General features: G+C 40.4%; 1 protein-coding gene across 3 annotated transcripts in view; it reads left to right on the top strand.

Annotated features, from left to right (window-relative positions):
* The window catches only part of SLC25A26 (solute carrier family 25 member 26), an 85,477-nt gene that overhangs the window by 6,678 nt on the left and 53,347 nt on the right, over positions 1-25,452 (top strand). For all 3 annotated transcript variants that reach the window (XM_032121343.1, XM_032121344.1, XM_032121342.1), the window contains exons 4-5: positions 11,037-11,141; positions 12,364-12,411. In XM_032121343.1, coding sequence (XP_031977234.1) covers positions 11,037-11,141; positions 12,364-12,411 — 153 coding nt within the window. The remainder of the gene's footprint in view (positions 1-11,036; positions 11,142-12,363; positions 12,412-25,452) is intronic.

The following is a 25,452-nucleotide window of genomic DNA, read 5'->3' as shown; positions in this document are numbered from 1 at the left end:
TGCTACAACAAATCTGTAATAAAATAGCACAAACCAAAACGTTCTCATGTATGTTTTATACAAAGTCTTAGTTGATCAATAGAAATATATAAACTAGTCCAAATTGCATCAGGGTGAAAGTTATAATTACAGTTTTATTGATTAGTCGTTAAGTTTTAATCAGGGCATAACCACTGGGACTATTATTTTGTCAGTAGGTTTTTTGATAATACGTACTTTTCTTCATTTTATGCTTCATGATATAATTGCTTTTAAATGTGAAGCATTAAGCCAAAGACTGTCATGTTAGGATTCTTGAAGCGTGTCTTTGCATTTCCACACTGTTTTTTTACAAAACAGAGAAATTAGGATTTATAGCAAGAAAGCGTTGATGGATTTCTAGTTTTGCTGTTCCTTTACTGATGAGTATAAATGAGTCAGATACCTTCTTGTGCATCAATAAAATGTGAGCATGTGCAAAACTTAAATGTGTGTTTGTGCTGACTAATCTGTGTTTTGAATGTCACCTGCTAAAAACAGTAAAATAGGTAAAGAAGAAGAAATACGATAATATGTGAGAAATCAGTCAGATGGGAACTTTTAGTTGTTATAACAGCCACTCTCCTGTACTGTTTACATTCTGTGGAAACTCATGGGAGAAACAGCCCCCTGGTCTGGTTTGGTCCATTTTTCCCATTCCAGGCAGGGGGACACAAAGCCAAACAATAAACAGGCATGGGTTGGAACAGTGTTTTGGTTTTTTTCCTTTTAGGCAGGAGGAATATAGAAAGCTAGTCTCATCTCCCAGAGTGAGATAAAGAAAAGAACATACAAAATCTGATCCTGTTAAGCATAATTATTTTTTCCTATAACCGAATCTTTCTGTATAGAGACTCTCAATATCCCATAATACATGAAAAACTGCTTACAAAGGCACATCCAAAACTCTAGAGGGCAGATACATGGTGTATCATCTCATCAAGGAAGGAGAAGGTTGAAGAATACATGAGTTGCCAATGGGGGAAAAGCCCTTATTATACCACTTGTGTAACTGAAATCTGGAGATAGAAAACACACTTAATGCATCCAGGACTTTGGAATTTTTCATCTTGACTCTGCTTTGCCCTGTATGTTTAGTCTGCCTGTATCTTTACAGTGAGCTGCCAAATGTGCTTGGAAAACATGATATCATAGGGAGTGGAAAGGAAAACCAGATGTTCTGAAATTTTAATTTTAATATTCTAAGGCAATATAAGTAACTTGGAGAAGGAGCAGCATTTTTAACCTCCTAGTGCCCATTTTCAGTAGTAACCAGGTGTGTCTTGCAGGCCCAGAGTTAACTGTTCAGCTCCAGATTGATTTGTACAGATTTTTTAATGTTGGTTTAATATGAGTGTGTGTATTAATTACAAGAAACTTTGCTAAATAGAAGTCCCCCTCTGAGCCTCTCCCACCAACCTCCTGCAAATGTGGTTTTATGGGACAAGTTTAAATTGTCCCAGTTTGATGAGGTTTCCCTTAGGAGTGCCAAAGTGTTTGGATTCAGCACAGCTAATTTGGATCCAGCACAGATAATTTTACATCCCACTGGCTTTTCCATGGAGGTGAGAATAAAGTTGTTTGGCTCACATTCCAGAGAAGGGAGCTGACAACAGCCCTTTCGCAGCTAATATTTAGATACTGTTATGGTTACAATCTGAGCTTTGCAAGATATTAGTGAAAGTTTTGGGTTGTTGCCTGTAAATATTGGGTTCACTCTTATCTTTCTGACCTTTTGTTCTTGATGGGCTATTTTTGATGACATTGTCTTTCTTTTTTTTTTTTTTCCCTACTTTGCAAGACAGCAAACTGCCTTGACTTTCAGAGAGGAAGTGTGGGGGAGGACTGAGGACCGGGATGGGAGGGAGATGTCCTGTTCTTTTGGCAGCTGGTGGTAATGACCATGCTCTGGAAGTAGATCACCAGCTGAAGTCATTGAGCTGCTTTTGTCCTTGTGCAAGTTTCCAGAGTACTTTTGGATTAGCAGTCTGGAGATTTGAAAAGTTCAAAAATTTGTCACTTCAGTGGGGAGAGGGGATCATGTGATTCCACAGGGCAAGGTGAGGACAGGTACTTCAAGGTGAAATTCCAAGCTCACTTCTGTATTCCTGTGTGTTACCACTTGAGGTACTTCTGTGATAAGAGCAAAGTGTGTGGTTCATCTGTGATTAGCATCTGACCCTTCATATTAATAACTTCGGAATTTTTTTATCTGCTGTTGGGAGGTGTCAAATAGGAAAACTTAAGGAATTATCTTTCTGGGGAATTAATTTACCTTTACTAGTATGAACTTGTTTCTTAGAAGAAGCAAGCTTGAATGCATGCAAGTTTACAGTTTACAAATCATGACTCTGTAGAATGACATTTTAATTCAAATAAAAGAGGAAAGTGTGTGTTTATTTTATGCTTGTGGGGTTTTTTCCTGCATAAAAAGAGGCATTCTAGACATGATGGACAGCACTGTTGTCTATCTCTGTCCACTAATCAGCCACTTCTTCCCTCTGCCCTGGCAGCATTGTTTGAAACAGTTAACTAGTTTCAGTTTAATAGAAGAGCAGGAATCTCCAAAAGTGTATTGGTGTGAATTCCATGAGACTAACTGACTAGGTCAGAGAAGAAAGTTGTTATTAGTGCCTGTTCTGAGGAAAAGGCAGAAGCATGAGTCAGACAAATCCGCAGAGTAATGGAATTAAAGTCTCCAGCAGGATAATTGGCCAGGGCTTTACAGCATGGTAAGCTCTGGAAGATCAGCTTGCAGGAGCCCAATCTAACAGAGACGAGACAGCCACTCACATCAGACATGAAGTTAAGATTTTAGGTGTTTCAAACTCCAAAACTTGCATGTTGGAAGATGTGACTTTTCTGTTCAACAGGCTAGTTGGACACTATAGGGAGAGCTGATTTTAATTCAGCAAAGAAGTGGTGAAGTACTTGTGTCTAGACCTTGGGCTAATGGCTTTGAATATTTTAGCTATCCCTCTTCTACAAACTGAACTTATAAATGGACAAAACTGTTCTGCATTTTTGCTTTGCATCCTATCTCCTCTCAACCAGTGTAGTATGTGCTGGCAGATCACAGTATTCAAAGTAGCGTGCACATGACAGCAGTCAGTGTGTGATGGGACCTTTTCCACAATACTGAAACTTTTTTTTCTATTTTCATTGATCAGTGCCTGTCATTTTAGCTGTGACTGTGCCTTTTGTGCTGTGCAAATCTGGCTGCACACAGGCTTTGAGAAAGGGAATACTCCGACCCTGGCAAGATGAGCAGTGATGGGGAGTGCAACAACGTAGGTGGTCTTTTGAATTAATTGTGGTGGGGCTTGAAGTATTCATAAATTAATCTACGTGAGGTCAGGTCTGCAATACAGATGCTGTAGGATTTTTGCCAAATCCTTATGCAGGAGCAGTGGTTAGGAGGTGGTTGGGAAGGTGAGATTGCTGCCTTTGAGAGGTAGTGGAAGAAGAACAGAGAGTGGATGGAAACTCAGAGCAGCAGCTGGGAATTGGTTGTAAATAAAGATGAATGGAGGCATGAATCCACAAATGCTGCCAACAAATTCATCATACAATTAGAGGCTGAAACAGCAAATTAAGAACTGTCAAATACCTAGCCAGCCACCCACACTGATCTTCTCTTGTATGCTCCATGCTAACTGCATCTTCTTCATCAGCTGCTCTCCCCACACTGCTTTGTGTAACCTACTCGGTTCAGGGCTTAGAGAACACACTGCTTTGCAGTAAAGTTCAATGTTTGTCATGTCTTTTGATCACAGGGCTGATATTCAGTTAATTTAGAAATATTTGTAGCTCAGAGTGTCTAGAGAGGAAAGCTAATTTGGATTAAAAAGTTATAAGTGAGGAATAAATAATTTTAAAGTATTTCCTGATGGATTTCCTGACTTACTGTACCAGTCAGCTTTGGAAATGTTTGAGACACTTTGGAATAAACTTACCTTGAACTAATGTTCTATGCAGGTTGTCAGGAATAACTATGAATAGCTCCATATGTGGGCAAGCCTGTAATTCTCTAAGTAAAAAGGCTGAAGGAAAGAGTAAGGGATCAATTAAAGGAAAATACTTAATAAAATACAATGTAGTTGAAATTTCCCTGATCTGGGCCAATGTAACCCCAAGAGAGTGAGCAAATTGTAAAATACTAGTCTTCTTTCAACAGGAGACTTAATGTGTTTTCAGAAAATATTGCCTGTGTTCTCTTGCCTAGAATCTCATTAACGTCTGTCCTCCTGTAACACTGACCCCACTTGGCGCCGTGGAAACAGTTTTATGCTGGATGGGATGCACCATGCTACTTTTGCTGAAAGAACAGTTTGGCTGGTGGATTTAATGAGTTTCTTAAACCTTTTAAAGTAAGTTTAACAGACTTTCATGGTGGAAGTGTTGCTGGAAAAGATTGGATCATGCAGATGGTTCTGTACACTGAATTAGGGATCTACTTTTCTTAGGTTTTAAGGATTTCTGTGTTTAAATGTGGTAGTAGTTTATGATTCAAGCATCAACCAGGTTAAGGAAGATTTTTTTCAAGTTATTCAGCTGCCTGATTTTGCTGCTTCAGTTCAAACCAACTGCTTATGATCGTACTGAAGAACTTCAAAATCTGTGGGACACAGTTTGTGCTGGTGTATGAGAGGTGTGTAGCATCAGGCCGCTTTTGGTAAGTTTTAGGTCTGGTTTTAAAAAGGAAACAAAACTCTACATTGATTAAACATTAAAAGACCAATTGATTAATGCAAAGCACACAAACTTTCAAAACATCTGCAGTGAGAAGTACTTCTGCAAGGAAGTGTTTAGTGTCAGCCTTGTCAGCTTCACAAACTTTCCCTGTTCTCTGCCTGTTAGCTGATGTAACTGGAGTAAGAGTTTCTCCTTACGGTGAACAGAGCTTGGCACAAATGCCCACTGCTGGAGGAGAAAAGTTTTCTGAGGTGTATCTGACATGTCCAAAGGAAAGGTAGGCAGGGAACCCACAGCAGGATTTGTTGGGAATGTATCTGGGCAATTGAAGAGCCATATGTGGGGAAGGAAATCTGAGAGGGGCAGAAGCCCAGTAGCCCTGAGAGGGCTCCTGAAATGATGGATGAGGAGCCATCTGGGCACTTCAGGCAGTTGGGGTGAAAAGGCTCAGCCATGATGGCCATGGTGAAGGAACAAGTGTGTGGTGGTATAGGTGATGCTCTGAAGCAGGAAGGAGGGAGCTCTGGAAAGTAATGAAACAGAGCTGACTTAGATTTGAAAATGACAGGATGAAATAAATCTTCAAAACAGCTCTGCAGGTTCCAGGTAAAGTTATCTAAGGTGGGAACGTGGAGGAAGTTGAAAATGTTAGTGGAGAAACTCCAGTTTTCCAAATGCTTGTGTCATTTGGTCCCCATGAATGGTCTCATCTCTGAAATAATATGTTTTTAAGCTCTGGGAGGTGCTGAGATCTGAGGGATCTTGCTGGGTGAGACTGTTCTTTGAAGAAATGTTTCCTACCAGCATACAGGGGAACTGCAGTTAAATTGATGAAGGCCTTGTTGTGTCAGTCAGAGGAAAAGATGGGACAAAGAGCTTGGCGTTGTCTAAACTTTCCCATCCAGAGCCCATTAGTCAAAACTTCTCTCGATGGGGTTTAAATTAGGAGTGGAGTCACCTGTTCATGACCCCAGCAGCTTTACACAGGACTGAATTTCACTGTGCTGGAAGGGCTCTTCTGTGCTGTGCATGAGAGTGTGTGTGGGGGGGAAATAAGATTTAGCATATGCTGAGGCTTTGTGCTGAAGGTGAACACTTTTCCCTGGGGCTGGCATTTAAAGACTGATAGTGGACAGTACGAGTACTGGGCAGTTCTGTCATCCCTGGAGACAATTCCCTCATTAAAATAGGAGTTAACACGTCCATTCTGTATTCTCTCTGCTCTAGCAGGCAGCACAGCCTGCTGACAGCAACATATGGAAGGACTTGTTCACAACTGCAGTTGTGACCCACAGTGAATTACCAACCAGAGAAACTTGGATTTTTGTTCTGTCTCGGTCAAAAGTGCAGCAGTTATTTAGACGAAGGTTGATTGGTGTTTGAAATGTTTTGAGTCTGTGATTGCAGCAGTTCAGGTGCTTTGTTCAAGGAATATAAGAAACCAAAGGACAAGTGGATATTACATGTTCCTCCTCTTTTCTGCTCATTTTCCTGGTGGTGGGAAGGGTGAGGCAGTTCGTCCTCCATCTGCAGCTCACAGCTCATGTTCCCTGCTAGCTAACATTTCCAACCCAAGAGCTGTGACCACAGTTAGAAGCATTTATTTGGAGGCTGAAATACTTTGCTAATCTCATAATATTGCATTCATTTTCCCCTTCTGTTGAAGAGGGGCATCCCAGGGAGATCTGAAGAACCAAGCATAAATTTACAGGGTTTGGAGAGGCATGGAAAGCTGCAGTGCTGAATTCAAGTTTTGTTGAGAGCCTTTGACTTGAACCAAGAGGGACATTTCCCCTTTATTCTCCAGATCCAAAGGAAATCAGTGCAATTTAAGATCTTTCAATTTTAAACTTGACTATTATTTTAATAATTCAGTTATCTGAGAAAGGGAAAAGGACATTTTTCATGTTTCAGATTAAAAATGGTAACTTCCTACTTAGAAGGGAGCATCTGACAGAAATTGAGATGTTCATATTATGACAAACTAACCTATTTTGGGAAGCAACATTTTTTTAATATTAAAAAAACCCCAACCAAACAGAAAACCAGCAACAAACAAACTCGAGCTCCAAGGTAGCTAAGTCTGCAGCAGTATGGTCAGGGCTAATGCAGGCTACACTTAAAAACCCCACAAACCCCAATTTATTGCTGCTTCTCTTTGAATGGGGTTTTAAAGTTGTTCTATTTTTCTTGCTTATTTTACATTCTATTGCAGCAGGCAATCTTTCTGACCTTCAAAAATGGGGTGAGAGATTAGGATTTTGTTAGCAGATTGACTGCAGCTAAACATATGTCCTTTGATAAATCACAGTGTCTTTGTTGTTGTCATTTTTGTGCAGCAGCTTTTCCTCCCTAATGGGGTAGTGATTATCTTGCACAGGTATTGTGAGGTTTAGCCTAAAGTCTCTGCTCTCTGGATACAAGGTTTTATAGTGTCATAAATTATATTCTTATTTGATTAAGAATAAACTTATGCAAATGTCATTTAAGAGAAACTGTCCCCAGGCATGTTCCTTTAGTTTTGTGTTAAGTATTGAATTACATTTATGTGGTGAACATCAATTAAAGCTTCCCAGCCTACTCAGACAGATAAAGTCCTTAAAACTAGCTTCCTGCTTGAGAAATTTAAATATTAAAATCTTTTAGAAAGGGTTCTAAAGGGTTTAAAGCTGCAAAAAAGGAAAAGTTTTCTGGAGCTTACTCCATGCTTCTGTAATAAATTTTCAAGTAGGCTTAGCTATGCAAGCCAGAGATTTGCTCAGAGTCATTGAGTGCAGGTTCCTAAATCACCAGGTGCTCACAAATTCCCTAACAATTCTTTGCCCTCAGACTACCCTTCTCCTGCCACGGAGCAGAACAGTTGGTGGGATTGGCCTCTATGCAGAAGTTACAGTTTTAAGATCAGGCGTTTCCAGTGAACTTAGGTGAGCCCATAGAAAAGCCTTTGGGTGGGTTCCTGGTGCTATTTTCAGCAGATCTTATTTTCTGTTTGCTACAGCCACATTTATACTGAAAAAAAAAAAAAAAAACAACAAAACCAAAATAACCCTGTTTAAATTGGCATATATAAAGTTTCATGGCATTTTTGAGGCTTTATTTGCACTGGTCATTCTTCACTATCGGTCAGAACAGCCAGCAAAATCTGGTTCCAGCATAAATCCAACCAGGAGATGGCAGCGTTGATTCATGCTAGGAGTACCGAAAAGTTAGAACGCTTTTCCCTGAGCTGACAGAGGAAAGAAATTACCTTAATTTAATTAGAACATTCACTGTCTTAGCAATGCATAGATAGCTGTTAATGAAATAGACCTGGTTTTAGCTTTTGGCCCTGACTGGCTTATGCAAGTCAGTAAATTAAAAATGAACGCAGGTTTTTGTCTAAATACTGGAGTCACCCTTTGACCTGGTAATGATTCAAGATAAGGATTTTGAAATTCAGTGCCCTCTTTCTCAGAAGTCATCATGGCATTAAAAAGCTGGGAAGGTAATAGGTGCTAATATTGTCATTTCTGCATACCTGCTCTGTAAACTAATAATAGCTTTGCTTGTAGCTGAAAAATCAGGTTTTCCTAACACTTAAATTTAAAAATTCTTGAGCCTTTGGTTTCAGTATTATTGTCTTCCTGCCCTTATGGTATGTATACATGTGCATTGACATTGTGTTACCTGACCAGGTAAATAAGGAAGGAGCTTATAGGGCAGCACCTGAACTTTCCCAGGGTCTTGATTCTGTCCTCTTGCTCCCATCAAAAGATGGGAATAACTCCTGGCTCCAGAGCTTGCTTGGGAAAATGAGCGTGGCCTGGCCTCTCTCAATGGGATGCTGTTGTCTGATGCCCTAATGTCAGCTGAGGTGGATGAGGGCCCACTTCTGGACTCTCTCTGTGTCTGGAGCTGCAGATGTTCAACACAGAGCTAATTTGTCACAAGGTCATCCCCAAATCCGGTAGGATGCACCAGGAATGGCCTGAGTTTGGTGGGCTGTATCATGCTCTTCTGTGGTAAGCAACAGGCTACATCTGTGTGAACAGCCAAGAGATTAAAAAGCAGTTTCTTCCTGAGACCTGGGTGATTAGGAGCTGAATGGGCCCCCTGTGTGAGGCCACGTTATTGTCTGTGTTCCATGGCTGTTAGTCCCATGGTGGATGCAGGTAAAAGCGTGGACGTGGGCAGGTGCTGTGGGACAGCTGCACAGCTGCACCTTTCACTCTTCCTATGCCATTTGCTTATAGCTTTCATGTCTGAAAATTGAAGTGTGGACTCTCTTGGTGAAGTGTTATCTCACTGGAGCTGCTTGAAAATCCTTATCCAAGAAAGCAAAGCCTGGAGACGTGCACTGTGTTCTTTTACGTTTGGCAGGCTTACCTGGAAGGCGCTGCAGTGATTGAGAGTTGAGATTTTTCTGCACCCGCCCATCCAGGCTGTTACTTTTTTAATAAGATACCTGGGAACTTAACTTGCATACTTCCCTTCAGAGACCTGTTCTCCACATCAAAAGGCTGCTGGGGTTGTTATTGATAGGAAGGTGCATGTGTAGGAACAAACAAGGTAACCCGTTGTAAGTTCTGGTGCATAGCGAAAATGTCACCGTGCAGTCTGATATTGGCAGCTGCAACTCGTGGCTTTTTGAATACCAGCAGTGCCCTATGGAGCCAATCTGACAGCACTGCCCGGGTGACATGAGCTTTATTTCCTTTCAGAACAGCACAATGTAATCATTGTTTTTGTTCTTGTGCAGCCACAGACTCCCTTGTAAGTGCAAATTCAAATGGAAGAAGCATCAAAGTTAATTTGAAATGAAATGCACCCCAAGTAGTCCGGGGGAAATGGAGACATTACTTTGTAGCCACCCTTCTCCTGCCAAAACTGCAGCACCCCAGATGTCAGGAAGCCATGCTGCGCTCTTTGTCTGGTCTTGATTGACCAGATTGTTTTCATCCCAGCCTTTTTACAGCTTTCCTCCTGCCTCCATATTTTTAAGGAATAAAAAGCTAATATAAGGACATGGAGTGTTATGAAGCATGAAGTTCTATAAATATTTATGCTGAACTATCAAAAAACTTGACAGTTCTTATTTTCTTGACAGATTGGGGTCACTTGTTATTTTTGACCCTGAGAATTGAAGAGCACATGGAGTTAGATCTGTTTGTAATGACTTTTCAATATTGTTGTCCAGTAAACTTGTAGGACTGTAACAGGATAACAGACTTTTTTCTCGGTGTCTTTGTGAAAATGGAACTTAAACCTTGTACTGTGTTAGCCATAAATGACCACTCATGTTGCTGTCTCTGTGTAATCTCCAGTGAATTCCTGTACTTTCTTTGGCACACATGGATTTTCCAGTTAGCTGCTTGGTTTGCCACTTCAGATGGACAGCTTTCACCTGGGCTGGTCTGCATTTGAAGTACTCTGTGATCACCTTTATGTCTAGGAACTACAGTGTGTTCCTGAGCCCAGCACAGGATGATCTCAAGGCAGGCTAAAAATCTGGCAAAGGCCTGTGGTGTTTGCAGTGTTTTGCCACCAGTCCTGTCACTGCTTTAAGTATCCCCGGAGCCAACTGAAGACAAACTCTACTTAGAAGTTTTAAGTGCTGATGAATAGGTGTTTTCCAGAGAGATGAGAGGCTTGTTACTGTCATGCTTCAGGATCCTCATTCTATGAAATGATGTGCACACAAGCTTAGCCCCTACCTGAAGCCAAAGTGGCAGGTGAAGGTTTAAAATCCAAGTTTGGCTTTTTCAGCAAAGCTGGAGCTTTGTGGCAGCAGCCACATTATTACATCCAGCTGCAGAGCCTAGTAAATTTATCTGTAGGAAAGGATCAATCCAATGCTTTACCTTGAATGAAGTGTGGTGTGTATTTTAAGGTAAACCTTGGAATATGTTGTGTCTAAAGCTGACCAGAATGTCTCCCGCTATCGGTCACTAGAGGGCACAAAAGAATTACCAAAGAAAGAAGTTTGTTGTTCTTAGTGTCCTGAATCTCCAGATCTGTGAAAGTGGGGGGAAAAATTCCTGTGACTGCCAAAAGACAGGATGGCTTAAAATTTTGGTTTCATCAGTGATTTTCTCCACCCAAATCTACTTCTGTTTTCGAAGTTAAAAATTCCAAGGGTGCTTCCATGTTCCTGTTAGTATAATTTTGTGATCAGAAAGTACACGGCACTCAGAACAAACACATAAGCTGCTCATGAACAGCTTTTAAGTCCTATAATTAAAAACCTGATTTCCTCATTTGTCAGGTTTCTCTTCTTGGAAGAAGCGTTTGCTATATGAAGAGGAAGCCAGCAATTGCTCCCTGAACCTTTGGCTCTTTTGCAGGTTGCCTGTCTCATACGGGTTCCATCCGAGGTCATCAAGCAAAGGGCCCAGGTTTCCCCTTCCTCAAGCACTCTCCGGATTCTCTCCCACACCCTGTACCACGAGGTGAGTTCAGAGCAAAATTTCTAAAAATTTTCATCCTTCCCACTCAGTGCCGTACATGTCCTGAAGTATTCCTACAACTTTATTCCAATTCTGTGCTTTCCCAGCACTTTCCCATCTATTCTGCTATTGTTAAAAGTGATTGGCATATTATGATTGAGGAAACCAAACCCCCACCTCCCCCTGGGACATGCACTTATGTGCATGCTCCAAACAACTCTTTTTTTTCTCCTCTTTTTATATGGGGTACCTACATTTAAAGAGGAGGAAAAAAAAAAAAAAGAAAAAGATTTAGCTTCCAGGTTCCAAACCTCTGCTTGTATTTATGCAAACAGTCCTTGTCTGGGGCAGCAGGACATTGCGTCTCTGTGTGTAGTTTGCTGAATGGTTCCCAGTTTTGAAGCAGGCTTTGGAGGGGATGTTCAAAAGGCACCATTTCAGAGAGGCTCTGTAGGAGCCAGGAGGAACTCTGGAAATGAGCGCTCCTCCAGTATTGGTTGCTTTTGGAAAATAAGGGCCTTTGTCTTCTTTTCAGGAGTTATGCTGTTCCCTCCTGTAAAAACCTGTTCACGTCTGTTTTAGCAGAGTTTCACAGGGGGGATTTTCAAGCTGTGTTCCATAAGAGAAAGTGGCTCCTAGAAACAGTGTGGGGAAAAAACATTATACACGTTTTCTGAGTGTAAAACCCAGGGAAAGGAAGAATAAATATAACCTTTAAATGATCCACTTGATTTTTATTTGCTTTCAAATGAAAACTATTGTGATAACCCTGCACAGGAGGGTCACTAGAACTTCTTTCTGTGACTTGATCATTCTGCTTTAAAAGCTGATTCTGTCAAAACCATATGTTTTTCCCTTTCCATATAGTTGGCCAGAGAACCACAAGCCTTGCCAAACACTTGAATTAAGTGCCCTATAATAATAAACAACATAATTTTATATACACATTAAATAAGTTTTAATTGTTTTGAGTATTATCAGCTGGTTAAAAATATAAAACATTTTTCTTGATAAAGGCTCTGAATCAAGGCTAAGGAGGTGAAAATAAAACCCTCTGGCCCTGTAAATAATGGAATACAGTATACAGTGTTACAATCAATACAGTCAATTTGAAGCCGAGGTGTGACACTTTAGGGCTGTAATGCTTGCCTCATAATCACCAATAAATTGTGGTCTTTGACAAACTCATTCCCTGTGGATGATGCTTTCTTTTGTTGGTTTACAGGGTATTCAAGGACTTTATCGGGGTTATAAAAGCACGGTATTGAGAGAGGTAAAACACTTGTCATTTCCTCTTTTATTTTTATTTCAGTTGATTCCTTTGCCTCACTTAGTTTTCTAACAAGAGATAATAGTACAATTGAGATCAGTTGCTCTAACCTTAAGCTCTAAATCCCAGCATATTTCATTCTAGGTAAGTTACCAGCCTGTAATTTAAATAGAATACTGATAATGAGCACTAAGAAAACCTTTGATATATGCAAAAATTCATTTGTCATCCTGTCTCCCAGTTCTGTTACTGCTAAATTGAAAAAGGATGGAAAGGTATATGTTACCATGAGAAAACCATAAAGTACAGTACTGGAAACTTTCTCAAGTCTTGTGATTGCATCATGTGAACTATATATGCCAACAATGGTGAACTGGTGGCATCAGGCCAAGTTTAGCACAGACAGATTTAGGCTTTCTTTAAATATATTCGTCAGCAGATGCTGAGGGATTATTTGTCATCTCTATATAGAGAGGATTGTACTTTCTCTTCTTTTTCTCTTTTTTTAATGTGTGAAAGAAATTCATTTAGTCCCCCAGTCTGTAGGTTTGATATGGCATTACTTAACTCTAAATCAGAAGTATTTCACTGTTAGAAAAAAAAAAAAAAAATCGGGCTAAAAATATTTTGACCTGCTTGGAGAAAATTGTTCCTAAACTAAAATCTTTTCATAAATGTACTGTGAATTCCAGGATTAGTGTCATGGAAGTGGTTGATATGCAGTGTGGACTGAGGGCAGATTATAAAAGAAGTAGAAAAACCTACTCCCAGTCTAAAATTGTTTCAGTATCAGATCCCAGGAGGTCATCTTCTGACAAAGCAGAAGTTGCATCATGTATGTGTACCTCAAATAGAGAGATCAGGCTTGGTTCCTAGGAAAACAAAATCACAGAAAGGTTTGGGTTGGAAGGGACCTTAAAACCCGTCTTGTTCCATCCCTGCCTTCCACTATCCCACGTTGCTCCAAGTCCCATCCAACCCGGCCTTGAACAGTTCCAGGGATGGAGCAGCCCCAGCTTCTCTGGGCAACCTGTGCCAGGGCCTCAGTGTTCCTCACAGGGAGGAATTCTTTCCTGGCATGTAACTGGACACAGGCCCTGTTGTCCAGGAAGGGCTCTCTATGTGACATGTTTGATGCGGTGTGTGTGGGTTTGTCTTCTCCTTACATAACTCGAGTCAATAAAGTAGGTTTGGATCTTCCCCCTTTTGGTTTAAACACAGGCTCAGGTCTGTTGTCTGTGTTGCCATTGATAATAAAGCCAGTTGCAGAGGCCTTTTAATCTTCATTCAATAGCTTTGCTTTTAAAAGCCTTTCTTCATGCTGAAAACTGTTTTCAGGACAGTTATGTTGGCCAGCTCTTGTTACAAGTACAGAATAAAGATGGGTATTACCTAAAATAAGAAACACCAAACTTAGTGTTCCTTAAAGTGCTGACAAATGCTAATGCACTGCGGTCTATTTTAGCAGTTTTGAGTGTTTAAAAAATTAGTTATTTGTGCAGAGATGACACCTGCTTTTCTGAAATGTAACCCCCACCATAGCTTTGTCCTGTACTTATTTTCTGGCTCACTAAACGTGTTATTTACTCAGATTTCATTTGCAGACGGGCAAAAAGGGCCAGTGAATACGAATCATTTTGATTTCTCTGAGGGGTTCTGAATAAATGAATAAATTTAGATCCCATTGACTACAGATTTTGCATACTAACAGGTAGATAAAGCACATGGTTGCTACTGTGTGCTATTCTCCTTAAAATTTGTTTTGACATATGTCAGGGTGGTAATTAATTTGCAGACCATATTCATGGCAGAGTGTGTGACCCTGCTGAGATAACTTTGTTTACTCAAAATGGCAACACTTTGTTGGAAATTTAATGGGGGTCCTCTCCATTATGTATATTCATAAAAGATCCTTCAGAACTGATTTCAGTTGAAGTATTGCTTTTTGGGAGAATCTGTCCAATAGAATGAGAAATAAATGATTACCAAATGAAATGTGCTTTCTCTTCAAAATGAAATAAATCGTAAGTGATGTTTAAAAAGAAAAAAAATCTTTGAATTTAACACTGTTAAGACTGATGCATTTTTCTAACACCAAATTTTGTAAAGCAATGTCCAGTTGACTAACAACAGCTTTTTGCACCTTCAGCTGGAGCTGTTGTAAGCCTGACATTTAATCATGGTATTTTTCCTTCTCTTTGAGTACACTTCTTCCTTTAGGGGAAGTCTTTATTTTCAGATAAAAATCTATATTAATTCATTATTGGACACATCCAGGTAGCTCCATAGCATATATAGGCTGATACTTAATTCCAGCTGACTTTTATATTTACAAGGTTTGTTTACATGCTTTGATTCTCTACCTACACAAAACCCTTTGTTTAGTTATAGTGGAGAGGGAATTTTTGGGTAGAGGGTCTTCAATACATGATTTTTCATTAAAAAAAAAATTGGAAGACGTTGGGAATATTGATGCTTTTCAGATGATGATATTCTTGTGCTGGCAAAGTTCTTGAGCTAGAATTTAAGAAAAGTTAATTTTAGCTGTTGCATTGGGATAAAGTTTTGTATATTATATCAAGCAGATTTCTGGGCAGAGATCTGCTTGGCAGCTGACTGAATTTTGGTGAAAATAAGTCTGTTTATAAATGGAGTGTGGTGTGGAAGCCTCATCTTCTTGCCTTAGCATAGCAGATCTCTTCAGGACAGCCTTACTCTGCTCCATGTAATTGGCTTTAGCTGCTGTGCTGGTGCAAGGTAGTTGTTTCATCCTTCATTTTTGATTCTCACTCTTACTTATCCCCTTTATCTTCTCAGAATGCTTTCTGAGCAGATGGATATTAGAAGAGAAAGAAGGTGGCTAAATATGTAATGCTTTTGGAAATAACTTTGAGTGAACCTCCAGGCTTGAAAGTTTTGACTGTGACTCTTTTCACCTTTTTGGTGCCTCTTCTCTCACATCTCCATTACATTTTGGTCTTTACATCTTCCTTTGATGTAGTTACACTGAACTAATCCTAAAATGGAAAGGGAGGTGAGGTACAGTGCATCATTCTGTTGGCAGTAGAAGCCTGAAAGAGACATCTGTGCTCCAAGAGGAAGGCTTTTGTAATAAAGCACAAAGTGGGAGTATGGTTATTAGGTTGCTCAATGAGACTTTGAATAAATGGCAGAAATCAGAGGCTGTGAAATGATGTGGAATTCCCATGATGTCATTTCCAAAGCAAATCCAAGTGAGAATTGCCCCTTCCTATGACTGTAGTGTACCAGTGTGCACCAGCGTGGAACTGGATCATGCTACTAAGATCAGTCAATGAACAGGTAAATTTATTCACATTTTCCACAGCAGAGACAAGTTAACTGGTAAAATTTCCAGCCATTGCATAATAAGGCAGGAGCAGACTATAAATCCACTGTAAATCCTTTAGAATTCCTAAATGGGAATGGAGTTCTGCTGCTGAGATCTTATATAAGCAAATGGAGCCAGATTTTTAATTCCTGCGTAATTCATTTTATTAACTATGACCAAGTAGAACATCTGTTAAAATTCCATAATGTTCAGTTCATGGGAAAAAGAAAGAAACCCCTGAGTTCCCATTGGAGCTCTTCCATTTCCGTTAATGTTGCAGGACTCCAGATGTCTTAGAGGACGTTATTAGAAATGAGGGGACAGCACAAAAGAAAAGGAAGTGCTCTGTCCAGTTTCCCTGTGTACAATGAGTTACTTCACTGGCATATCTGTGTGCAGGTTGCAGCTTCACAGTAAATCTGGTGTCCCTTCTGTCCTGAATTACCATGGTTTGGAAGAAGTGAGCGAGTCCAAAGTGGGTGTTCTGTGTGCTTTTAATACAGTTTGTCACTTGTAAAAATATTACAGAAGGACTGGCCTCTAGCTTGGAAGTAGATTCAAAAGGAACTAAATTAATATTGAACTTTCTTAAAGACAAGGAGGATGGAGAACGACTGGCTCTCTGTAACTCACAGATGTCTTGGAAAGAGACTGAGTCACTTTCAAACGTCAGTCTGTGCAGGTAGCCCTGGCTGAGCTTGTCCTCTGAGTAGACTTTTCTGAGACAATTCAAACTCTGCTTGTGTTGGCTTCCATTCAGGTGGAGGTGGCAATGATGCTTTACTTGAGAATGTTGTTTCAGAACTCAGAGCTCTGAGTTTGAAAGGAAACCACTGACAAACCTGACCCCACTTGGGTACCACATGCTGCTGGCCTTGCTTTAGGTAAGATAGCTGAGTTGCCACTTTGGGGAGTTCCAGTTCTCTAAGTTAGTGCAGCTGTGGGTTGGTTTGGGGGGTCTGTGTTTGTGTTTTTCCCTTTAGTATATGCAAGGCAGAGCCCTGAATGGATAAAGGCAGCTGCTGCTGTCTTGGGAGGGAGAGAGTGATACAATAACTTTGGGAGGAGAAGGACAGCCAGTTCAAAGTGTGCTGTTGCATTAGTGAGTGGCAGCAGTGTGACAAACAGCGGCAAGTTCCAGAGAGCCAAGGAGAAACATCATCTCCTGAGGAGGAGGTACTGCTTGTTGTATGTGTTCTGCAGAACTGCTGTTCTTTTACGAGGTGTGTCCCAAAAGGGCTGGGGAGTACCTGCAGTGCAGCCTTTGCGGATGAGGAAGGAGCTAAAAGTGAAAAAAACAACAACAAAAAACGCTCTTCTTAAACAACTTACTGCCTGGGAGGGGGAAACTAAAGCAACTAGCAGCAAAATGGGCCTTAAAGGCACACCTGCTTGCATTTTCCTAATTTTAAAGGAATGAAATTTTTAAAAAATCAAATTGTTGGTGAACAAAGGATGTTGAGGGGGGTTTGTATGAAAATGTAAAACCCAGCTGAGATGTTGACCCTATTGACTGAGGGTTGGAGGGGATTTCTGAGGGCTGAGCTCGATAGGGCACACTGCAAACAGGGAACCCAGTTTGTTTATCCATTTAAGGTAGTTTTGCATGCTTTTCTTTTGTTAGGACATCTTTATATAAATATCCTGTTCTCTGAGCTGTTAGAGGGGTTTTTTAAAGTTTATCTCTGTTGCTGTAGGACAGAAAGAATGCTATTAATACATTCTTTCACTTGCACAATTAAAACTTTGATCTTTTGTCATTCTCTGTGTATTACAGAGCAGATGTCGATAGAAATAGGCAAACAGGACACTATCTTAATACAATATTTGAAAAAATATACATCCTCCTTAGTGAAATATGTGCACTATCTGTCTTTTGTTACCTTCTGAAAAACTGAGCTGGCTGTATGTTATTTTGTGACTCTAGATAGGTTAGGTTTAACCAGAAATTTGCCAGGCAGGAACTCTAACACTGGTTTTGACTCTTACTGAGCAGCCAGCATTTCTTTGGCTTGAGTGTTTCCATATAGAGCATCAGCAGTCTCATGAAAGGGATGGGGGCTGTAAAATGGATTAACGAGCATTGTGGAAAATTGTGCAGAGCTTATGTGACTTCATGATTAATGGGAGGAAGTTGAAGAATAAGTCCCTGCTTCCCATTGTAACATCTCTTTGTCTTGGAAAGCCCATCACTGGAGTTGTATCAGCTCTTGTATCATTCCAGGTATCAATATTCAAGGGGTTTTCATTTTGAGGGGGCTGTGAGGGTTAAAGGTAATTCTTGAGGGGTAGGAGCAGGAGACAAGTCTGTGCTCTGGGCTAAGGCCTCAGGCACACCCTAGCTTGTGACCTGGAACACCAATAAATGGGTAAAATGAATAACTCTGCTGCTGTAGGTTGTGCTCATTACCTTCTCCCTGCAAATGCTGGAATAGTACTTGCAGATGAAAATGGAGATCTCACAAAGCAGTTGTAAATGACTTTTACAGACTACAAAATAACCCTGGTTTTCCTGATTTACCAGTTGTGGGAAGTAGGTTTTGTGACACGCCTGAATGGTGGACAGAATCCTAAAGCAAATTCCTTGAAGTTTGGGGTCAAGGAATGGGGTTTTTTTGGCTTTTTTTGGTCAGGCATGTTTACAACCAAGATGTTCTGGTTGAACACTCTCTTTCTCAGGCCAGGTGCAGTATCCATATAGATTGGCCAGAAGCAGAATTCAGCTATCCTTGGTGCCATGGATGTGCTGTTTACCAATGGAGCACACAGTTACTGCATCTCTCTGACATCAGTGGGTATATTCAGATGAAAAGAATTCCATATATGCAGAGTATTTCTGTATTTTGAAAGCTACAGCCTCGCATCTGGGGTCTTTGAACAGAAAAACCCTTGGAAAGCCATGTGCACTAAAAGGACGGTGTGTGATGTGATAATGCAAATTCTTTCCAGCTGAATGTGTGTGCAAGCAGAGTCTTGCAGGAAGCGTGTCCTGCTCCAGGCTTCCAACAAAGATACCATTTCCATACATTCTCAAAGCAGCTTACTAAAGTGTTTCTGCAAATGCAGCATTCGTGGTGTAGGAATGTGTTTTGTGGGTGGGTAGCAGCACTGTGGGCAAGAACAAGTTGGGAAGAAAAGAATACTGTGAAGAAAAAGTTCTGGTTTTCTTTGTGCCGTGATATTTTTGTTTCTTTTGTTGATTTGTTTTTGTTTTTTAAATAACCTAGGAACTCTATTTGCTTTACTGATTGCTTTGATTTTTACATTTTTCACAATGGTTTGAATTTTTGGCTGAGTGGTGGCTTTTAGTTTTAATTCCTTAGCTGCATTCCAACATGGGCAACTATATTTTGTCTGTCTAAATTCTTTCTGTAGGTCTCAGTTCCTGTTTTGCTAAGTTGTAGAGTAATCCTGCTGATGGCTGGAGGGTTGCTAGGCTGTATGTGGTGAAGGCCATGTTTCGTTGGTGCATGAAGCAACTTCTCTATAAGTGTGCTCAAGAGGGTAATTCTCTAATCCTAGGAAGATATATATGTATAGGGCATCTATTTATATAAAATATGTACAAATATACACGTGGATGCTTCTGTATGTAAAATATGGTATTGCTTTTAATAATTTCTTGTCAAGGGTCTTGGACTCTCTGAAGCAACTAGGCCTGTAAATGTGTGTGGTTGGTCTGGAACAGCAAGCAATTTAGCAATTTCCTGAAAGTACAGGACTGTTTTTCAAGGATGAAATTCTTGCCTGAAGTAGACCAAAACATGATTTTACAGTGGAAGACTTTCACTTGCAGGATCATACTGCTGTCAATATTAATAGCACTTACCTGTTTTTTATACTTAGGCTACTATTATCTGGTTTCTCTGCACCTGCTAAAACCAGAAGCACAGTTAAAAGAATCAGCAATCCAAGAACTGAATCTGTAACCCAAAGATTATGGTGAAAGTGTGAAAAAGAAACCAGATCTATGGCAGAGAGATTATGTAATTTATCAATTATGCTAATGATTGGAAGAATGGCTAGAAAGGCACTTGTGAGAGTGTGCCACAAGAACAGTTCTTCCAAGTGCTTAAGACACATCATGCTTCAATTATTTCGAAAGACTACCTGCTTATTATCTAGCAGGCAATAGGAATTGATCCCACTGTTTTGAGTGCAGGAGAAGTGCCCCTCAAAAGAGAAAATACTGAAAGCCATACCTCTCTTCAGGATATTTTAAGGGCCAGAATTGGCTGGTTTTAGCGGATGGAATAAATGCAACAGCTTTTAGCTTGGTCAAAGGGGAATCTCGGGAGTGCGGCAGGAATTCATCCTTGCAGTAAACATTTTGGGCAGGAAAAGCGAAATACGCGGATTGGCGTCCCTCCGTCGCTGTGGCACTTCCCGCGCTCGGACAGCAGAGGGCAGCAGCGCAGCGAGCGCGGGGCGAGGCTGCGCATCCTGGAGCTGGTGCTTTAACCCCGACCCCTGGCACAGGGAGCTCCGCACTGCAGGTGGTGTTGATTTCATTCTGGGAACCAGCCCTGTTGAATTTCCGAGGACTAACTTGTGTGAGGAGATAGAGGGAGGTTTAGCTTTTATGGGTTCCTATTTTTTAGCTTTGACGAGGTTTTCATTTGATATGAATGGATTGTATAAGGTCTGTAGCATTCCCCGTGTGTTCTTGCCCCGTGGAGTAATGCTCATGTGCCATGAAGAAGAGGAAGGAGGATGTCTGATCCCAACATCTGTGCTGAGACTTCACGGGCTGTGTAATCAGCTATTTCAAATTTTACTTCACCATCAGTTTCTGTTAGTATTCTGCATTTCTTTAGCTCATGTGTTTCTAAGAAAAATACAGTTAAATGTATATTTTTTGGGATAATGTGGTGTGCACCCTAATTTGAAAATCTCATGTCACTTCATAGTGACAATGTAGTTGGAAAGGCATATGGGAGGTGGAGCAGGGTGGTAACATGATTTTCAGAATTTTTATAGAAACTTAGGCAAAGCAGGCCTGGTGTGTGTACTGCAGATGGAAATAGTGCTATTAAACCAGGCTCTTATCTCACTTTTATTTTTTCTGTTAATTTTATAGAAGCCAATAAAGAGTAAGTGCTGCACATTTTCTTTTTATGTTGGTTGAATATGTGAAAATTGTGTTCTTGCTTTTCAAAGCCAGCAGGTCTAGAGTTTGGTGTGAATGTTTTGGCATCGCTCTGCAATGCTTGGGTCCCTCTGCCAGATCTGGCTATCCCAGGCTTGAATCTTTTCCAGTTAAAGGCTGCTGGTGATGCACAATATGTGACATGGATAGATTTCTGTCCTGAGGAGACTGAGGCATCTCAATGCTCTTTCAGATAGAGGAAAGCCTCAAAAAGAGAGAGAATCATAAGCCAGGATACTAGCCCTACTTTCCCATGGGAGAACAGCCAGTACATTGTATTCTGTGTTTGCATTTGGCATTGTACAGTCTCTTAATGTAAAAGAGAGGGACAAATAAAGAAGGTTCCATGACTATCAGAATAAATAATATGCTGGTACTTCAGTGGGAGGTTATTTGCTCCCTTTTTGCTTTTGCTGATATGAAATCCTGAAGTGCAATAAAACATTTTAGGAGGCTCATAAAATACAAGACCATAAGGTACTTAACTGAATCTTATCTTGCTGACTTTAATGTACTGAATGCCAGCTAAAGCAAAATTTAGCCCATTATTAATTTTACCAGTGGCTACATCCCTTACAACTTTTGGGTGGATGTTTCTTACCCCTTTTTCTCCAACCTTCCCAGCATTTTGCCTCATGGCCTGTGCAGCTGTGCTGCTGATATCTTTTCTATTTCTGGAAATGACCCATGCAGTTAGGTCAGTTTGTTTTAGCCTCACTTCTTGTTGCTGAAGTAGAATAGCACATTTCCCCTAACTGCATGAAAGCCAAGGTAGACAATCTTGATAAATATGATTAATGGGCCTCTCTACTTTGCTCTGCAGCTGAAGGCTTCCTGTGATTCTGTGTCAGCTGGGCAACAGCTCCCCAAACCAACCTTTACATAGAAAGTATGTCTCATGTTCAATTATGTTGTTAAAGGTATTTTTATTCCCAGGTTTTGCTGTAGGAAAGTCTTTGCAATTGAAATACAGTAATAAGAGTCTGAAGACATATTATTGGCAGGAAAAGCAGTTCATAAATATTGGTGAGTTTGGATTTCTTAACTCAGTCCTGTTACCTAGAGGTTTGTTTATTATGTTTCCCAAGACGGAATTTAAATCTGGGGCTAGCGAGGTGTTGAATTCCTTGTCCTGATCAGCAGGACAGGAGCTCTTATAGGAGATAGTGACAAGTGGTGGCAGCTTTGAGTCGATTATAAGTTGTCAGTACTTGGGATGTATTTGTAAGTTACTGTTACGTTTATCTCCCGTAATGTGACTTAAACGTGGTATTCCTAGAATTCGACAGAAGATATTTTCTGAAGTATTGTCAGAAGGAAAACCAAATCAGTATCGTATTATCTTGGTGAAAAATGTTATCTAGAGACTCCAGCAGTTACTCAATTGCTCCTTCACAAATGGAATTAAAGAATATGGTGGGGGAAATACCCATAAAATAAAATGTGTGATTGGTATTAAGGAGCACTGAGCTTGCACCTCTCTGTTAATCAGCAAGCACTCAAATTTGTGAGGATATTCTGCAAGCTGTCCTTAAAATTCAGAGCCCCCTGCATGTGGGAATTGCTGGCTGCGACACAGGCTGGATCCATCCAGCTTTCCTGGTGACTGTTCTGCCATTGTAATTGCAGCACAGCAGCACTCTCAATAATTGAGTACAAGCCTTAATAGCAAATAATCCTCTTCAAGTTGTTCCCCCTCCACTGCAATCAGAGGAGAGCTTTGTTAAGGCATTAAGTAACAAATTAGCTACTAAATACTGGTAATAACCTATTTCCCAAAGATTGCTTTTTAATTATAGCCTAAGCTGTGTGATTCCTGAAATCACTTCTCTGGCAAACCAGTGTTTGTGATAATTTCCAACCACAGTAAGTAACTGGCAAAAAAAAGTAGTTTTTAAGTCTCTACTGCTATCTGAACAGATTTTGCTTCTATATTCCTGCCTGCAGAAATACTTTATCAGTGTTTCTTTTCACTGCTGTTAGTATTTCAATTTAACTGTATTAGGCGGCTGTGAAATTATTGTTTTAGTTTTACTTCCACGTACAATATGTGGCTTCATTAGATTTTTAGATAGTGTAGATATTTTTTTCACTTAACCATTACAAGAAACTTTTCCTGTGAGGGAGGAGGAATTAACCACTTTATTTTTTTATGTATTAGTTAATGCAAACTATTTATTTTGCTAATCCGTGTTGCAATAACTAATTAGAAAAGTAAATTAGGTTTAGGCTTTGGCAAGAAGGGATTTTTTTTGGTATATTGATTGTTTTCTTCCCCAGATTTCAATAAAGGCTGCATGTCTTCTAATATATCATTCCATTTCCCTTCAAACCCGACTTTTTTATAAGGGAGCACAGCCATCAAAATTGGCAAGCATTAAGCTTGATAATTAGTTCAATATAGTGACCAATTCTGTGAATTACAAGTTCAAAGAAACACATGGACATGGATGAAATCAGATTTTGGCATTTCTCACTTAGATTGTTTCAGGACCCTGCTGGAGCTTCTTTGATCTGTAAATAACAACTGTGGTTCAGTGTCTTACTTAAAATACATCAAACGCATTCATGGCTTTTGCTTTTACATGTAGATCTGACTTCTAGTTACAGTTTTGGATCAGACTAATAAAACTGTTTATGTTTTGAGATTTCCTAGAGAAAGCTACCAAAGATAGCTCTACTCATTCTTTATATTTTACGAAAAGCAGCAAAGACTTCTCTGGTGTGGTGTGCACCCCAGACTACATCAACAGATGCTTTGTGAAGTCAAAAGTGACCATTTCCTGTCATGCAGATCCTCTAACAACCTGTTGGCAATGGGTGTCGTCTTCTTCTCTTTCAGCTAAAACAAGTGAGCCAAGGGTTTATTTTCGCTGTGCTATGTGGTAATCTCATTTCCCTGCTGTATCTTGCACAGACCAGTGTTTTTGCTAGTTCTGAACTTTTTTGGGGGTTTGAACGGTGCTGTGCAGACAAGTAGCTGGAGATGACCAGTCAGGCTCTATTTGCTACTCCTTAGAGATACACACAGGTGCTGACCTAGTTCAGTAAGAGTAACTGCACTACCTCAGGCTTATCAGTTGGTTATAAAAGAGCTGTATGATTTCTTGGTAGCAAAGGAATGTGGGGAATTATGACTTCCCAGCGTTTTACCATCAGCTTTCCAGCTGAGTAACTCCATTCCTCTAATTTGACTCCCAGTGTTTGGCTTAGAAAAGTTCAGCATCCAGGGGTGGTGCAATGGGGTTTTTCTGCTCCAGAGTTCTGTAATTGCCTGAGTTCCACGCAAACAGAGTAATGTGAGCTTTGGGGTCTACTGAGGTAGAAAGTTCTTCTCCTATACAACCCATAATATACAACTCAGTGAAAATTCACTGCAACCCTCCAGCCCCCCCAAAAATCATAAGCCTGAAACTTAGCTGAAAGACAAGCTTCTTGTCTAAGCATCCCTGTCCCTTCTCTGGTTATACTCCCTTGATACCTCACACGTGGAGCTTTTATTTCTGTGGGTGGCAGGAGACAAAACCCAAGCAGGCAGGTCAGATTTTGCCTGATGGCATTAGCCCCGTGTTCTGTCCAGTATCTTGTCTCTCCTTGGGACCAGCTGTGGAATCCTCAGGAAAGGCAGGAGGTAGGAAAGGTGCCCTGCTGTGTCTCAGGCTCACAGCTGGCAGCTGTTACAAGACAAGCATTCAACCTCCCTTCAGTGAGTCCTTGTTCTTACCAGCACCCCTGACAAAAATGACTGTAGAAATAAGGACTACAAATCCTAAACTTTCACATTAACCCTTTTAAATGGATGCAGCTGGCTTAGAGTCTTCTTACACCAATGATTGATATTTTGCGGGGGAGGCAGCTTATATTTATTATATGGGAAAACAAATTCTCCTTCCTAGTTATTCCCCATCTATCTTTCCCTTCAGGACTCTGCTCCAAAACACGCTTATTTCTCTATCCTGCCTTGCAAAACATCATCTTACACAGATAAACTTTGAGTCTCTGAGGGCCAAATCATGCTCCCATCACTGTTCTCCTGCTGACTTCCCTCTCAGCAGAGTTGTGGGCTGACAAGTTGGGTCAAAACTCAAGCCCTGTGTGGCAGAGGCTTCTGCAGGGTGGCTGCATGATGGTCTCTTACCTTTGTTGCAAAATCTTTTGAAAATTGCAGCTCATTGTCCAGAAATCATAACCAGAAGAACATCTAACACAGTTGTGGGTAGACAAGATGTTTCAGAAAGAAATTCTCACCATGAAAATTCTTGGCAGCTTTGGCACAGCTTCATCCCACACCTGTCATGCTTGGCAGAGGTTTTCACTTCTGTATCAGGGCAGGTAAAAAAGCTGTACACATCCAAAACACCCTGAGTTATATAGGTATAGTGTGACATTCCCCAGTGTATTTACCTTTTTAGTACTCTGAAAAATATGCCCATTTTCTGAGTGCTTACACTCCATCCTAAAGTAATGAGTAGGAATTCCATTTTGGATTCACAGCTCTGTCACCAATGCTCTCTTATTGTTTTTTCACTTTTCTTGTAAGTCTAGA

This window comes from Corvus moneduloides, chromosome 11 (assembly GCF_009650955.1).
Source record: "Corvus moneduloides isolate bCorMon1 chromosome 11, bCorMon1.pri, whole genome shotgun sequence".
Lineage (NCBI taxonomy): Eukaryota > Metazoa > Chordata > Aves > Passeriformes > Corvidae > Corvus > Corvus moneduloides.
The sequence above is the reverse complement of the archived record's forward strand: the minus strand, read 5'-3'. Positions and strand labels throughout refer to the sequence as shown.